Source organism: Chiloscyllium plagiosum, unplaced genomic scaffold (genome assembly GCF_037043375.1).
Source record: "Chiloscyllium plagiosum isolate Xiang-an unplaced genomic scaffold, Cpla_swu_hap1 HiC_scaffold_36, whole genome shotgun sequence".
Taxonomy (NCBI): Eukaryota; Metazoa; Chordata; class Chondrichthyes; order Orectolobiformes; family Hemiscylliidae; genus Chiloscyllium; species Chiloscyllium plagiosum.
The window spans coordinates 11915241-11933406 of record NW_028270174.1 but is presented as its reverse complement, the minus strand read 5'-3'; the positions used below and the strand labels follow the sequence as shown (position 1 = coordinate 11933406).

The 18166-nt window shown below is 41.9% G+C and overlaps 1 protein-coding gene across 4 annotated transcripts in view; it reads left to right on the top strand.

Annotated features, from left to right (window-relative positions):
• Positions 1–18166, top strand: part of LOC122539262 (putative E3 ubiquitin-protein ligase HERC3) — a 94382-nt gene that overhangs the window by 53455 nt on the left and 22761 nt on the right. For all 4 annotated transcript variants that reach the window (XM_087979957.1, XM_087979958.1, XM_087979956.1 and 1 more), the window contains 9 exons: positions 5173–5232; positions 7882–7993; positions 10065–10254; positions 11515–11678; positions 12759–12872; positions 12990–13013; positions 14480–14569; positions 16036–16206; positions 17472–17615. In XM_087979957.1, the coding sequence (XP_087836083.1) occupies positions 5173–5232; positions 7882–7993; positions 10065–10254; positions 11515–11678; positions 12759–12872; positions 12990–13013; positions 14480–14569; positions 16036–16206; positions 17472–17615 (1069 nt within the window). The remainder of the gene's footprint in view (positions 1–5172; positions 5233–7881; positions 7994–10064; positions 10255–11514; positions 11679–12758; positions 12873–12989; positions 13014–14479; positions 14570–16035; positions 16207–17471; positions 17616–18166) is intronic.

Sequence of the window (18166 nt, the reverse complement as noted above, 5' to 3'; positions counted from 1 at the left end):
TTTCCTGAGTTAGGAACCAGTTTGGCTCACTCTCTGTAAAGAGCTCACCACACCAGCCAACAGTCCCTGATGAAGGGCTTATGCCTGAAGCATCGACTCTCCTGCTGTTTGGATCCTGCATGACCTGCAGTGCTTTTCCAGCGTCATACTATTCAACTCTGACTCTCCAGCATCTGCATTGCTACTTTTCTCCTAGCTCATTCCTGAGGCTGTCTACTTCCTGGGGAGAGAAGAGCCACCTGATATTCACTCCTGTATTACTCAATATCACCATTCCCTGTGCAACTATGATTTGTGAAACTGGAATAGAATATTATTGGTCACACAAACCGATTCATGAATGATGGATTCTGAAATGATACTGTAAAGGAGACAATAGCTAGTTGAAACAAGACAGCAGGTTCATTTGACAAGTACACACAGAAGACTGAGCATTCTGAGAGACTGTTTCGCTGGTTGAAATTTGACTATTATGTTTATGCACCTTAAAGGTAAAATACGGTTAAGTAGGTTTCTTGAGTAGCATAATTTTATAGGATATGTACAATAATTACAGGATTTCACACTATTCTCTCTCAACTCTGGTTTGTATATTGTAAAACTAAAGACTCCTATCCCAGTGCGTGTACTTGAGCATTGGATCCCTTTTGTTCTGTTAATGGAGTTCCTGTTGGTGTGCATTCCACTATGGTGGCATCCTTTTGTCTTTCACACAGCACCCCACCACACCCAGCTAGGACAATTGTCTTGGGTCCGGGTTAAATAACCCTTTTGACTCTACAAAATCAACAGAATGCTTCTTCCTTCCATTCCAGACCAGTTTCCTGTCTATCACTATTTCCCTTCAACAGATTACAGTGGTCCCTAGCATCTGCAGGTATTCCAATAACTATATCCCTTTATGTGTGTTAAGGTGATTATCTTTCTTTCTATTGTGTTTACAGTGGCTAGTATGATTTCAATGTTAAATGTTTTGATTCCAATATACATATTCCAGTTCTTCCCCTTGTCAGTGTTTCCAGCTAAGTGCCACACCTTAGTTATTTGACTATTAATATTTCTATATCTACACCACCTACGGTAATGCTGAATTATTATAGATTCTGGCAGGTAACCATTTGTTCTATGCTGCTTGAAGTAACTCGACCAAGATTGTTGTACCTTTTCTGAGTAGCTGAGTTGCAGTTAGCTATGAACTATTCTTGTAGCTTGCCTCCTGATACTCTTAGTTCAGAAAATATGTCAACCTCAGTCTTTTGAATATTTCACTTGACCCCCAGAAAGAGTTCAAGATAATCACTAAAGTAGTCATTCTTACTTGTATTTCTCAAAGGTCTAGCTTTAATTAAACATTATACTCTCTTCTTGATGTCCTCAGTAGAGGAACTGTCCAGTTCCTATAGCATTTTAAATAATTCCTGTGTTGGGGGCAACTTAAGAATTGTCCACATGTACTTTCTTTAATTTATGTTATCTTTATAGATTTGGCCCTATTCTCGCCCACCTCCATCTCAATCTACTCTATCACTCTCAGGGGCAGTTCTGAGCTACTTTTTTCAAGTCGATGTTCCCTCCAAGTTGTTCTCTGGGTCTGGACACAGCTTTGAGGAACTTATTGTGAGATGTGCTGGATGCAGTCATAGAGTCCTAGAGTCATAGAGATGTACAGCATGGAAACAGACCCTTCAACTTAGGGATTGTTTTGTGCAGTAAGTACAGAAGGCAATTCCACATTCTCCACTCGCCTACCAAACATCATAACTCTGACATTTACATACTGATAAAATTCTCCCTCACTCAATCCATTACATCATAAAATACTTATGACACAGGAGGAGAGCTATTAGTCATTGAGCCCATACTAGCTGTCTTCAAGGACAACGTGCCTATTCCCACATCTCCACCTTCATAACCCTGAATTTTTTTCTCTTTATTTAGTATTCAGTAGCTTTCAAAATGCATGATTAAATCTGCCTCTACTACAGTGCATTGCCAGGCAGAGAGTTCCAAATCCTAACCACTCGCTGCTCAAAACATCTTTCCCCATGTCACTGAGTCTTTTTCATTAGAATGTTGTAAAATGCATGAAATGACAGGCCTGTAAATTGCATACTGGATGAAGCAAATCCTATAAGATATCACTTGTCTGATACAGTAAGAGGCCTTTCTGTTTTATGATTCTAAGGATGTGGCTGTGATCTTATGAGAAAAGGTTGTGTCTGAGGCTGTTGGAGTTCAGATGACTGAAAGGGAATATGATTGAAACACGATCCTGAGAAGACTTGACAGGATAGATGCTGAAAGGGATGGTTCCCTGTGTGGAAGAGACTAGAACTACCACACACTGTTTAGGAATATGAGAATTTAAGATGAAAGTCAAGAGAAAAAAATTTGAAGTTTGAGAGCTGGTGGAATTCTCTGCACTTGTTGCAGCGTCATTAAATGTTTTTAAGGCAGAGTTACATATACTCTTCTCTAACAAGTGATTTAAATGGAATAGCAGATAGCTAGAAAGCATTTTTGAGCCCAAGGTTGCCTCTAATTTTGTTACCAGTTACGGGTATCTCAGGCCGGTGTGTGTGCAGTGACTTCAAGAACCAGAAGTCATCATAGCAATTGGCATGCTGAACACTGGAATTCCCGTGCATCTGCACAGCTGTACATCTTGGAGGGAATGCTGATCAACCATGATCTTCTTTTTGTAAATATTTTTATTGAAAAGCTTTTTTAAATCTTTTACAAAACATTTATATATTAAAAAAATCCATCAAAACAGAAACAAAAGGTACAAAGAACAAAGCCATAGCATAGTACCATTGTTAATAAACAACCCACTATTCTACCAAAGAAGCATATCGACTTAACTAAAACTAAACCACAAACATATTAAATAAATACTAGCTTAAACTACATTCAAATAACTTAGAATAAAGTAGTGAGATATTATTTATCTTACTCATCACATCTCCAATGAGGCTCCCATCCCTGGGAGTACCCCCTACAGTACCCATATTCTTTTCCTTCCAGTCTCCTCCTCGCTCCATCATCAGCCTACACTACTCCATACGACCTGGTGGTTTTTCTGACGTCCAATTCAGTAGAATGTTCTTCCTCACGCAATGGGCAAGGATATTACACAGTCTCTTCCCGTGTTGCCCCATAGAGGGCAAATTTGGTAACCCCAAAAGAAGAATTACTAGATCCATGTTAATTTCCATCCCTAGAATGTCCTTTCACTCCCTTACTAGAGCACTCTAATATCTTTTGTTATTGGTCATGTTGAAACATCCTATGTGTGGGAGTGCCTATATTAATTTTGGATTTGGAACATGCTGGTGACATTCCTGTCTTAAAAGTAGCTAGCCTTTCTGGTGCCATATGAGCTTTGTGTAAGATCTTCAATTGCTCTGTTACATACTGAAATTTTCCTTGCATTCCCCCACGTATCTTCCCAGTGAAATGTCCTCTCCAAACTCTCAGTTCCACGTCTTAGAGTCCCTCCATATCCACCAGAGCACAGCCTTTCTGTCAATGATATAAAATACTAAGTGAAAGAGTACCCGTACACTGGAGTACCCTTTTCTCCCCATCTGATTTATAACATTGGGCCAGGAGTGTGGTCTTCCTCTGTATATAGTCCCTTACTTGGAAGTATCGGAAAAGGTCCTTATTGGACGATCCATATTTATGACTTAACTGACTAAATGACATCAAGACCTCTTCCCTCAAATAAATCTCCCAAACATAGAATTCCTTTGTTCTCCCATGTCTTAAAGCCGGAATCCATTGCCCCAGGTTTAAATCCTTGGGCTCCTACCAGCAGAGTAAATGGCTAAGTCTTAAGCCAATTGCCCTTGCTTTACCTCATTATCCTCCAAGCTTTCACTGTGTTCAAGATAATTGGACTATTACATTGCTGGGTCACGGATTTCATCTTGTCCATAAGTAATAAATTAATTAGAGGACATTTTGACTGTGAGACTTCAATATCAAGCCATATTGATTCTGAATTCCCCCGTACCCAGTCACCAACATATGCTAACAGAGCACTTATTTGGTATTTCTTCAAATCTGGAAGATCCACCCCTCCCTCAGCTGCGAAAGCTGTAATATAGTGAATTTAATTAGAGGGCGCCTATGGCACCAAATAAAGGACCGTAGCCAACCATTAATCCTCCATAATACTTGTCTAGACAACAGTAATGTGAGCATTCTCATGGGATATACCAGTCGGGGAAGGACATTCAACTTAATCAGGACTATTCGGCCCAGCCATGATAACAGTAATCCCTCCCACTGCTGCAAATCCTGTTTTATCTCTCTATTGATTGCACAAAGTTAGCCTTCTACAGCTGGTGGAAGGAAGGGATAATAAAAATTCCCAAACACAGAAAACGTTTGGTGACCATCTAAACGGGAATTGCATTTTATCCTTCATGTTAGGCACCTCCACTAAGCCCCCTACTAACATGGCTTCCAATTTTGTGAAATTGATCCAATAACCCGAAAAACTACCAGATGAATTAATTGTTTGGATCAGTTAGGGAACAGACTTCTCCGGATCAGCCAAGAATAAAAGGACATCGTCTGCATATAGGGTAATCTTATGCTCCCCCATTCCCACTTTTGGCGCTACTATTTTCAGAGTGCCTTCTAATAGTTTCAGCTAGCAGTTCAATTGCCAAGATTAGCCGTGATCTTTATTGCATAGTGGGGCAGGCTTGATGGCCCCATTTCATACAAATGTGTTTACTTATGGTTTTGTGTTTGCTGCCTTTGAGAGCTTTAAGTGGAACAGGAGTCCACTACCAGTAATGAATGGACACAGGCTATGCAGTAGATGCCCTCCCTGTGCTTTTGCAAGGGCGTAGGATGCTAGCAGCCATCTTCCCAATTTTGAAAGGGAAGAACTTGGTTCCCATTTGTAAAGCTGGCCAGTAAACCACAAGACTGGCAAGACTTGGGCTCTTGGAATGAATTGAGGAGATATTGGGCCTGATGATGGTTGAAAATGACTCCTGTTTACTCCAATCTAAGGCAATCCTTGATTCAATCAGATGTGAAATATTACCATTGAAAGTCTGTGATCTTGTGGCTGGGTCACACGTGAAAGCAGCGTTTATGATGATGCTTAATCCACTAACCTGTCACTTCTACTTTCTTTTTTCTCAGTGAATTAAATGCAATATTTTCATCACCTGCGAGTTTGAATGGCAGTTTCCTTGATCATCGGTAAGTACAGTAATTGATTTTGAATGTGACCACAGTTTTCTTTTTGTGTGTGTCAAGGGAACGCAGCCTGGTTATCCAAAAAGGTTAGAAAAATTACACGGTTGCAGTGTGGTAAAGTTAGGGCTGTGCAATGGCTCTTTACTTTTCAGGATTTATTTGGTTTAGTCAGGAACAGGAAACTGCCATCTTAATCTGGTCTGGCCTGCATGGGACTCCAGACCCACAGCAATGTGGTTGACTCTTAATTACCCCTCCTGGGTAATTAGGGATGGGCCAATGGGGTTGTCCTTTGATCAGAGATATTCTTGGAGGTTTTATCCCATGACGTCCCATCACCAGCCACTATGCCCTCTGACCATTTGTTACCTGTCAATCTCCTGCTCACTGATTTGATTGAATAATTCTTACTTTCACTCAAACAGCCTTCTACGCTCCCATTGTTCTTGATGCCTCAAGAATTTTACGAACCTATTCAAAAAGAAGGTACAAGGGAAGAAAGCTAGTTGTTTTTATTTTGTAAAGGTTTCTAAAGACACTAGTTAGGCCACAGCTGGAGTACTATAAGCAGTTCTGGGTGTCACAATATAGGATAGATGTGATTGCAGTAGAGAGGGTGCAGAAAATCACTGGGATGTTGCCAGGGCTGGAGTGATTCCGCAACAAAGAGGGATGAGATAGGCTGGAGTTATTTTCCTCAGAGTGGAGAAGGCTAAGGAGGCATCTAATTGAGGTGTACAAAGTTATGATGGCACAAAGAGGGAGAACCTTTTCCCCTTTAGTAGAGGAGTTAGTGATTAGGGGATAGCGTTTTAAAGGTAAGGAGGGGGAGGTTAATAGGGCTTAGTGATTGAAATGAGGTCAGCCGGGGGACCTTCTAGAATATGACTGTCCTGTTTGGGCTGTTAACCTTGTCCAATCAGGGAGCCCTGGCTGACAGATTAAAAGGAGTGTCAGAATTTTTGCCCTGTATTTTTTTTGTTCACCCTTAATGTCAACTTAGAAGCTGATTGGATGTGTCTTTCACCAACTGTGCTGTCTTGCTGCCGAAGGGGACACCTCATGTACCGTGGAAGCTAATAATAAAACGGCAGTACACGAAAAAAAAAATAAAAGGAGTGTCAGGCGTTTTGTTCACTCTAGCAGCTGGCTCTGAGCTAGCTGGATCAGTGTCATGTACTATGCATTTGTAAATAAAGGGTGACTTGGTGACGGGATAGCAGCCTCCTTCGAGTTGTTCCACAGGGAATTTCGGTAAAGGTCTCATTACCCATCCAGAGATTGGTGGGTATCTGGAACCAATGCCTATAAGGATATCAGAGACAAGAATCCTCAAGCTATTTAAGAAGCATTTAGATGATCTTATAAAAATTCCATAACAACATATACAAAGTTACAGGCGAAGTGATGGAAAATTGGATTAGACTAGGTATGTGTTTGATGACTGGCATGTGATGAAGACTCTGAGCTTATAACTTTTCCCTTGGTCATTGACAGCAGTGTCAGAGAGGTTAACTCTCAGCTCCTGGAGATTCCAGGGCAATCCTGACACCAGGATCCCTTTGTTTGTGCAGCTCCATTTTGGATTCTGCAGGAGGCTGGTGGAGCCAGCTTTAATCCTAGCGTTCAGTTGGGAATAAGTTAATAATTTGAGTGGAGGGATTGGGGAAGCAATTTGGGGTAAGTTACTGTTGAATCTACATCTGTTCCCCTTGAATTCCAGCTAATCAGAATTTCTCTCCTCTCGTCCGCTCTTCCCTGGCTTTTGTTTGACCCATTACCTTAAAGTTGCCAAGTTAATTTGTCTTGTTTTCCCTCTCACTGAAGGCTTTGAGCAGAGTTTGCCTCAATGCATTTCAGAACCTTTAACTTGCTTTTCTGATGCATTGAAAGATACAGCTGTACATGGTCATGTACCAATTAGGTTTCCCTCTCCTTATTAATTTTTAAATCATTCTTTGTTTTTATTTTCTGCCCAGTCTTCTGGTACTATTTTTAATTTAACCATGAAGAGTGAATTCTCCTTTTTGAAAATGTTCTTTCTGAGAATGTATCTGTTTTGTCTATTCTGAATATATCCTTGAGTGTCTGCCACTCCATCTCCACTGATCTTTCTCTAAACCTAATTTGTCTTAAAATAAAGCAAAGAACTGTGGATTCTGGAGATCTAAAACAAACAAAACAGAAATTCCTGGAAAAACTTAACAGGTCTGGCAGCAGCGTTAATGTTTCAAGTCTAGTGACCTTTCATCAGAACCTGATTTGCCCATTCACTTAGCAAGCTCTGCTTTATTCCCCTTCCATATGTCGTTATGATATCACCAATTATCTTGCTCTGCTATACCAGACATAGCATGACCTGCTCTCTGCTTGGATCCAGAATGTGCTATTCTAAGATGTTATCCTGAATTTTGTTTTATAACTGGCCACAGTAGGAGAAATCTCAGTACCTCAATCTATGCCCAGAATCATACTAATGCATAAAAAATATTTGTTCGAAAGGTATTTATTTTTGTAATTATATGGATTATCAGAATGAAAAGCACTGGATTCTGACAAATTACATTGATGTTTTAATATAAAAGATAAGGTAAGAGATGGAAGAATATGGACAGGTTTTCCATAACTAGTACATATTTCGATCCCTTACAGTAATGATGAGCACTTTAAAACTAGTGCTCGAAATCCTGGAATTGACTTGAAGGCTGCCATGTTGTTTTTTGAGAAGATGGTGAATTCTCCGTATGCCAAATTACTACATCAGGTAAACCTTTAACATTATAGAATGTGAAACCTGGTTGTTTTGAGTTCCTTGTTCTTTGAGTGAGTGAGAACTTTCAAGATCTGGATTCTCCATGATGCTAATCACTTTGGCTTTCTCCAGTGATTTACTTGAAGGTGTCATTGATTTGGTCTTCATGCATAAGACCCCAGGATACAAAGTTATCATGAAATGAGCTGCATTTCATGCAGGGATTTAGACTGTGGACAGTCTATAAGACAATGCACCACTGGCTGGGTACACTGAAAGTGGGTTGGAGCATTGTGTGAGAACTGAATAAAAGTTAACGTTCCCCACACAATGATATCCTGATCACCGCTGAATATTTTCTTCATTGGAACTATGCAGAGATGACATTAGTTTCTATCCATAGAACAGGTTTTGTTCACACTGCTTTACCTGTATACTTCACCTCTCTACAGTTTGTTTTTCCCAATAATTTGTCTTTCTCACCCCCTCCCCTGTCCCTCTGCAACCCCCTCCTGCCTTGCCCCTTTCCTCTTTCCCCAGTCACTCCAACATTCCTCTTCCTTATTCCCCATTCCCCTTCCTCACTCTATCCACAGTCCCCTTCTGGGGCGGCTCAGTGGTTAGCACTGCTGCCTCACAGTGCCAGGGACTTGGGTTCGATTCCAGCCTTGGGTGACTGTCTGCGTGGGGGATGTGTGGGCTTCCTCTGGGTAATCCAGTTTCCTCCCACAGTCCAAAGATGTGCACATTGGGTGGATTAGCCATGCTAAATTGCCCTAAAGGATTCATGGGTGTGTAGGTTGGGTGGATTAGCCACGGAAAATGCAGGGTTACCAGGATAAGAAGTGGGAGTAGATGCAATGCTGTTTGGAGTGTCAGTGCAGACTCTGTGGCCTCTATTTACACTGGGCTTGTGTAGTTCCTGGAGTCATCCGACGCCAGCGCAGTGAGTATAGAGCGTCGACTCTCCTGCACCTCGGATGCTGCCTGACCTGCTGTGCTTTTCCAACGCCAACGTCAGCAGCAGACGAACAAAGTCATACATTGAATAGTTACAGTCCCTGGGGTGGGTTGTTCCCAAATAGAGATGTGGTATAAAAACAGAAACAGGAAGCTAGGAAAATCTGTAGGTTCTGTTAAATGTTGTCCTGGTTAAAAATGCCATTTGCTTTTTGGTAACCTGCTTGTCTCTCTGAGAAGTGCTCTCACTCCCTGCCTGCAGAAAGCAAGGAAATGGAACGGGAATGAATTGAGGCTGCAAATGAATAATCAACTATTGGCTGCAGCCATGGATGGACAATCCATTATCAATGATGCAACAAGGAAGGCCGACTGCAGATGCCTCTTGCATTATTGTATGGGCACCGTTGATAGTTTGGTATTGACCATTGTCACCATGAAGCATTCTTATTATCTGAATGCTTCTGCTGTAGTTGATGTTGGGTGATCAAAAGGTGGCCGGGCTTTTTGTATCAGGGCTGTTGAATAATTATAGGTAATTCCCTTGTAGGATTAGTGTCTTTGTGTAAAGTCTTTGTTTTGGGAGTTGCATGGAGCAACCCTCATACTTTGTTACAAACATCAGCAGTACAATAGTTTTAAAACATGAAGTAATTTAGTATCTGAAGCCGATGTTGCTCTGTGGACATAAACAGATGCATGCAATTACTGAAATAATTGCTAATGCGTATAACATATGAACAGGAAATAATTCAGTTTATGTCCCACCTTTCGTAACATCAAGAGTGTCCCAAAGCTCTTTACCATCAGTTTTGAAGTCACCCCTGTAATGTTGGAAACAAGGTTGTGCACACATTTGTGGGAATTAGTGGCCTTATTTGATGTAGTATGGCAAATATTGCAAGAACTCCCTTTCTCGCCTTCAAAATAGATCTATCATGGTCACCTGAGAGGTGGTCCTTGGTCCAACATCTAAAAGCTACCTCCTCCACCTCAGCACTGCGATGGAGTGTCTGCCCGGATTATAGAAGTGGGACTTGTACCCAGGGTGCTACCCACTAAGCTTCAGCGATCCGAAAGGAAGACAATCTTGATACGACCATGTTGAATTTTTCTTTTTCAGGTTACTGTGACTTTAGAGAATCATTTGATTTCCCAGTTACCGACTTCTCCCCCTGATGTCGAGGCCATGAGAGCCTTTTTGATTTTACCGGTGCTTCCCCTCTTCCGAGAGTCTAAGAATTATTTGACCTTTGCTCTGCCATTCGCTGCAGCCATTCTCCACTTGGATGCCAACCCGAGCAAAGTGTTGGGTAAGTACTGAGCACGTGCAGAGCAGATGAAGTAAAGCAATGACGAATCTAAATTGGTATTGGTTTCCCCAAACATTTCTGCGCGTTGGTTATGGCTGTGTGTATCCCCGTTGGTTTACTGTTGTGACCTGAATTATCTTTCTGTACAATCATTCCGCCCGTGTTTAAGGACCAGGTTGGGGGAAAATGTGTGAAGATTGCTCCTACTTGCCATTACACAGCTTTGTTTGAGCTCTTGGGGGAATTGCTCCACTCATGTATTGATTGAAGAGACTGTTTATGCTAAAGACTTGCCCCACATTTTTTCTTACTCATTAACGGGCTGAGGGCATCACTGGCATTTATTGCCCATCTCTATTTGTAAAGAATCCACCGCATTGCTGTGGGTCTAGAGTCAGATGGAGGCCAGACCAGGTAAGGATGGCAGTTTCCTTCCCTAAAGGGCATTAGTGAACCAGATGGTGTTTTTTTTTAACCTATTCGACAATGGATTCATGGTTCTCACTCGGCTCTTAATTCCACATATTTATTGAATCAAATTCCCCCATCTGCCATGGTGGGATTCAAACCTGGCTCCCTAGAACATTCTTTGGGTCTCTGGATTAACAGCCCAGCAAAAATACCACTAGGCCATCACCACCTCCTTGCAGCATAAGATGCTAGTGCTGCTGGACAGACATTTGAATTAAAAACTGATATGGCCCGTTTCTGAAGTATCATACTGGATTTAAAATGTTAAGCCTGTTTCTCTCTCCACAGATGCTGCCAGACCTGCTGAAGGTTTTGTTCGGCAGGTGGGAGTTTGAATGGGAGGTTCCAGGATCTTTTGGAATATAGTTTCAGGAGTAGGACGTTCAGCCTCCCCTTTTAGATGTGAACACAGCAGGCAGAGGGACAATAGGGGGATTATCCACAGAAGTAGTAAGTAGATGACCTTACCGTGAGAATGAGGGAGCGGAGAGGCTAAAAGTGAAAGACTGGGTCCCGGGATCATGATGAGATGGGAGAGTTCACGTGGACGGGAGGGGGGTTTATGTTGTTCAGCATGACTGTGTTCAGAAGGAGGAGGGTGCTGGGGGACCTCCGATGGGTACCTGTCTCAATGGCTGAGGTACATTGGCAGGGCAGAATGAAAATGGAGTGGGATCTGTGGTGGATAAAATGTAGACTCTCTCGGATCAGTGCTTGGCCGACGAAGGGGATAATGACCTCCTGTTATTTCCAGTGATTGTTTAAACCGATGGTCTTTTCTCCTTGCAGACAACTGGTGGTGCTGGGTAGATGCTGGCTATTTCTGCCAGTTGGTGGAGCTCTATAAAGATGCAGTGGTCTACCTTTTAACCCGGATGAAGACCTCACTGCTGGCTCCTGTGTTTAGCCATTACATCATTGACGCTCTCCGGATTTTGGAAAAGCTACACAAGGTACTTAACTGAAATCAAAGATTGGAAATTTACCTTTTGCCCTGGGAAGTGGTCCCATCCCTGGGACTGGTGACAAGCTTTAAAGACCTTAAAGTGTTTTTAAAAGTTGCAGTCACGTCCATTACAGATCTAGGGTGAGCAGTTCTCCTACCACTTGCCTGTAAACCAACCTAAACTTTGGTAATCTGCTCGCTTTGCAGATATTTTTTATTTATTCTTTAGTTGCTTGGTAGCGAACTTAAACGTTGCTAAAGAACTTTTCGGCTTGCACGTATCAGGGCAAGGACGTAACAGACCAATTTACACAATGTTGATATATACGGTGTATTTATTCTTTCCTAAGATGTGGGCTGGATTAGCCAGCATTTATTGTCCACCTCTAATTGTCCTTCAGAAGGTAACCTTTTTAACCCACTATGGTCCAGAGAGGACATATACCTATATGCACGGCCTTAAACATTCACTCTTTCTCTCTCTCTCCATAACTGATACACAGTAACAATAATGTGTCCCATCTAGACGTTGCGCTGTAGTGACTCACCCAAACTCCTTCAACACCCTTTGGAAACCCATGACCTCTACCACTTGGAAGGACAAAGATAGCAGATGCATGGGACCACCACCACACTTAAGATCCTCTCTAAGTCACTCATCATCCTGACTTGGAGCTCTATCACCGTTTCCTCATTTTTTTTTTTGTGTTAAACAGGAATTCCCTCCATCATGGCACGTGGACTGCCACGGTTCAAAAAGGTACTTCACTGCTGCCTTCTCAAGGGCAATGAGAGATGGGCAAAAATTGCTGGCTGATTGGGTTAGAAATGCAGTCAGATCTCCATTGCACAATTTGAATCTGAAATGCATTTGTTAAAAAGCTTAGTTCCAGGATAAATAGGTAGATCCACCGGTATGTTATCTGCTTGGTTGTCTTATTTCCACCTGAAGAGAAGGGTTAAATTGGTTCCATTTCTTTGTGAGCTTTATTTGTGACTAAAACACCACACACAGCATAAATCTTTGTTTAGTCAATACCTTACACCTAAACCAAGTTTTTGTTTTCCCCTCTTTGTTTCTACACAGGTTAATTTGACTGTGAACCATACTGACTATGAGGCATTCTACATCCACGAACTGAATAACTTAGTCAATATTGAAACAGATTTTCTTTACTGGGCATCTCAACATGCTGGAGTAGTAAGTCCATTGCTTATCATACTTCTAATGTTGCAGGTTTGAGACAGGCTGTTCATTGAGTCTTTACTCATCTCTTCACTTTTGTTCTGTAGCTAAAATTTCTGTTTTGTGTTGCAGAAAATTCAGCCAGCTATCGCAGAAGTAAGTAAACCAAATGTCATTTTCATTTTTAACAGGATGACTGGGATATCTGTGAAAAGAGGTCCTCAGCTCTCAGAACTTGTCCCTTTTTTTTGTAGGCTAAGAATAAATTGCACTTGCGTAGCACCTTGTCTCATCCCCAGAGTGCACCAGCATGCTTTGCAGTCATTGAGTTGCACTTGACTGTTGCTGAGGCCACATGGTACACAGCAAGATCCCAAATTCAGCTCATGAGATGACTGATGAAATCACTGAACATATTTGGTTGAGGAATAAATGTTGGTCAGGGCACTTCAGACAGTCACCTTGTTCTGCTGTGGGTGGTGTCCTGGGCTTATTTGCCTGAGAGGGCAGCTCAGGACTCAGTTTGACATCCCATCTGATTAAGGTGGCACTTTGGCACTGAGCCCTGAAGAGCCTCCTCATCAACATTGTACTAGTCTCCTTTAAACAATTTTGCCACTCCATCTCTTTTCTTCCCTTTCCAAAATGCCTTGTATTCAGGAATATTTAATCTGTTTTTTAACCTTTTTTTCACTCCTGCCCCATACTGTCACTATATCATATTCCAATGGCTATCTGTGCCAGCAGCTCTTCAGTTTTATTTACCAATCTGTTTCTATGTAAGTGTGTCAATCTAATTTAGACTATTTTGCATCCCATCTTACTTGAACTCACCTAATGCCTGCCTCTTTCCTAGTGTATCTCTTTCTCCCAGTCATTTGTGCACCTTGGTTCCTTTTGGATGTTCCATTCGAATGTTCCGTTCGAAATTGCAGAGGTGTGACGATGCAGGAGGAGGTCATTCAGCCCATTGTATCTGCACTGACCCTTTCATTGAGCATCATTAACTATTCCAATTTCTGCTTTTTCTCCATAACCTTGCTCATTATTTCTCTCCAATTCTCCCGGAATGCTTAAGTTGAACCTGCCTCCTCCACACCTCCAGGGACTGCATCCCATACCCTAACTACTCATAGCCCCTTTTGTAAATCACTTTCAGTCTATTCTAGTTCCCATTCCCCTGTTTAAACTTTCCCCAGTTTTGTTAGTAGACTGCTCCTCCAGGACTCTGGTTCATAAAATCATGGAGTCCCTACAGTGTAGAAGCAGGCCATTCGGACCATCGAGTCCACACCGAAGAATGTCCCACCCACACCCACCTCCTTAACTTATCCATGCAACCCTGCATTTTCCATGGCTAGCTTACCTAACCTGCACATCATTGGACTGTGGGAGGAAACCCACACAGACACTGGGAGAATGTGCAAACTCTACAGAGACAGTCGCCTGAGGATGGAATTGAACCCAGATCCCTGGTGCAGTGAGGCAGCAGTGCTAACCACTGAGCCACCATATCACCCCTGAGGCACTGTGCCAGCTCTTGGTTGAGCAAGATTTTCTCCTTCTATTACTTTGTGCGTTTTTCTGCTTTGCCCTAAGATTTGCTTCCTGATTGTTTCCAGGTCCCCATTGCTTTCTGCTCCTACCCTTTTGTCTTGAATGCTCAGGCAAAGACAAAGATGTTACAGACAGAAGCTGCGTTACAGATGCAGGTATGTTATATTGGGACTAGTGGTAAAACGTAATTGTGTCTCATAGGAAATTGCAGTACACGTTTGCCACAATCTGGGATCTAATCAGTGGCTGCCAATAGCAGTGTGATGGAAATGGTGATTTCATCCTTGGGATGCTGGCATAACAGGATGTGGGCATCACTGACTGGACCGGCATATATTGCCCATGCCTAGATGCCTTTGAGAGGTTGGTGGTGAGACACCTCCATGAACTGCTGCATGTCTAGTGATGTAGGTCCCCACATTATTTTTACGAAAGGAGTTCCGTGACTTTAACCCAACGACAGTGAAGGAACAACATTCAGTTTCCAGTCAGGCCAGCGAGTGATATGGAAGTGGGGGGTGGGGTGTGCAGGTGGTGATGTTTCTGCTGCCCTTGTAGATCAGAGTGGTCATGGATTTGGAAGGTGCTGCCAATGGACAGGAGGGCATTCTTGGAGAAACTCAGGGTTATTGGGCTGGGGAAGTTTACAGAGATAAGTAATGGGCTGGGAAGGATTTGAAGATGAGTAATTTTGGTGTTCAGTACTGGAGTCAATGTAGATGAGTGAGCACAGAGTTGATGGTTGAACAGGACTGGGGTATGAGTGGGGAAATGCAGAGCACAGTTAAAGCGGGAATTCCCAATTGGCTGCAGACAACAGAGTGAACTGTGTGTGATACATAACTGGGTAATATACATGATTTGGAGATGCCGGTGTTGGACTGGGGTGTACAAAGTTAAAAATCACACAACACCAAGTTATAGTCCAACAGGTTTATTTGGAAACACTAGCTTTTGGAGCGCTGCTCCTTCATCAGGTGGTTGTGAAGTACACAATTGTAAGACTCAGAATTTATAGCAAAAGTTTACAGTGTGATGTAACTGAAATTATACATTGCAAAAGACCTGGATTGTTTGTGGAGTCTTTCATCTGTTCGAATACCATGATAGTTTCACTACTTTCATGTGTAAATCACAAAACGTTTTTTTTAAAAGTTGCATTCTCAGATTAACTGTAACAATTGGTGTTAGCTAGACAATATGTTCGCTGGACAATATTATCTAGCTAACACCAACAGTTACAGTTAATCTGAGGATGTGATTTTTTAAAAATAAGTTTTGTGATTTACACATGAAAGAAGTGAAACTATCATGTTATTCAAACAGATGAAAGACTCCACAAACAATCCAGGTCTTTTGCAATGTATAATTTCAGTTACATCACACTCTAAACTCTTGCTATAAATTCTGTGTCTTACAATTGTGTACTCCACAACCACCTGATGAAGGAGCAGCGCTCCAAAAGCTAGTGTTTCCAAATAAGCCAGTTGGACTATAACCTGGTGTTGTGTGATTTTTAACAGGGTAATATACAGTTGTGGGACTTACAGAAGTGTCAAGATTTTAATGAAAAGAGATTTTTTTTCAAATGGTGATGCTGCTCTGTGGTCCTGTTAAACAGATAGCGGTGAACAGGACAAGCCTGGAGAACATCTTTATGCTTCTCACCCTGGGCCCTTTCCTGACCAGCAGCCCCTTCCTGGTTTTGCATGTTCAGCGGAGTAATCTGGTCAGTGATGCCTTGAGGGAGCTCAGCATTCATTCAGATGTTGACTTGAAAAAACCCTTGAAGGTAAGAGGATCAGGACTGTTAAATCTGGCAGCTAGACTCAGCTTGTTGAATATTAAATTATAATTGAATAATCTGGGTACAGGCAGTATGCCCCCTTCAAGTCCAGGTGCTGGACTTGATCAATGGCCCCTAATGACAGAACATTGTAGCTTCAGCTCCGTCTAGGTCACAATCCCTTATGACCTGGACTGAGATTGGCTCAGTTACAATATCTCACCAATTCATGTTATAGCAAGGTGGACATGCAAAAGAGCAATTAGGATCCGACTCCCTTCACTCAGTACAGCTCATCTTTGTATTGATAAATAACAAAAAAACACCAAATTCCTGAATTTAAAGACTACTTTATTTAGGATTGTGGTCTAAAAAATGGGAAGAAAATACTGCTTCGTGCCAAGAAAACTGTGGAAAGTGATGTTGCAGTTGTAAAATGAAGTTACATGGAACCTGTAGATATAGCACACAAAGTTGTCTTATTCAAGTAGTGGGGAGGGGAATGCCAGAAACAGCGTGTGTATGTGTGTGCATGTGTAAATTTGTGTATGAGTATGTAGTGTGTGTGTTTTGTGTGTCTGTGTGATGTTTGGGTCTGGTGTATGTTTGTGTATGTCACTTACATGATGGTCCCATATGTGGACAATAGGGGCAAAAGCATCTAGTTGGCAAAGATCATCTCAATCTCTCTCGCTCATGCTGTCTTTCTCTTTTTCTGTCTCTGTCGTGGGCTCTCACTCTCTGTCGCACTCCCCCTCCCCCGGTAGAAATAGCAGAGAATCCCCCAACAGCTGTTCCCACTCAGCATTTCCCTATAATCCACACTTTCTGCAAGTTTCATGTTGAAAGGAAAAGGTGAAAAGAAATTTCTCTCTCCACAGCCACTGCCAACACCTGCTGAGTTTCTCCAGCACCATGTTTGTTTCAGATTTCCAACATCTGCAGCATTATAATTTTTTTCCCTGTCTGCCTGTATTCTGTTTCTTTCTGTTCAAAGATGATCACAGCTGATGCATTTTTCAGTTGCCCAGAAGAGCTAACCAATCATTTATTGTTTCTTATTTGGGGTTTGTGTAACAGCCTTCCTGCTTGCCTTTTCACCAAACCTGTGAGGAGAGAGTATACATTTTTTTTGTTTATTCTTTTGTTTATTTTGTTTTTCTTGTTATATTCTTTGTTAAAGATCATTTCTGTCTCCGAGCCCGTTGTGGGATCAGGATTGGTATGGAAACTGAGCTTGATCTGATTTCGCTGACTTGTTCCTGGTACAGGTGGTGTTCCTGGGTGAGGAGGCTGTGGACGATGGAGGTGTGACAAAGGAATTCTTCCTGCTGTTGCTAAAGGAGCTGTTGGATCCTAAATACGGGATGTTCACATACTACGAGCAGTCTAGGCTTTTGTGGTTTTCAGAAAAAGTGAGTGACCCTTTCGCTGCTTATGCCAATCCCGACCAGCCCATCGTTATCCTCCTATAATCTCAAATAGTTCATGCTGAGAGTGTGGGATCACGATTAAGGAAGAATTTACCCACGAGCATCAACAGCATTGCCAAAGGCTCCAAACTTCAGGATATTTATATTCAAATATAAAAGTTAAGGGATTTCTTTGAAACCATGTAAATGTGCCTTAAACCCATTGCCTGCTAGAATTCCCATTGTACCATGGAGATGTGTTCCCATTCTGTTTAAAAATTCTGGTATAGTATCGATAATTTTGTAGCATTAGCTCACACTTTCTCAGAACTGAGTTGTGTGTATTCCAGGCTATTTCATGTAGGGTCCTTATTGCCAGCAGAGAGGAAATTTTCACACCACACGTTGATTGAATTGAGATCGTTCAACATTTAATCAGTAACAAATCTAAAAGATTTTACAAAAAACTTACTAATGCACTTCATTCCTTACAATTCTTGCAAAGTGAGATATAGGGAGAAGCTGAATAGGCTGGGGCTAGTTTCCCTGGAGCA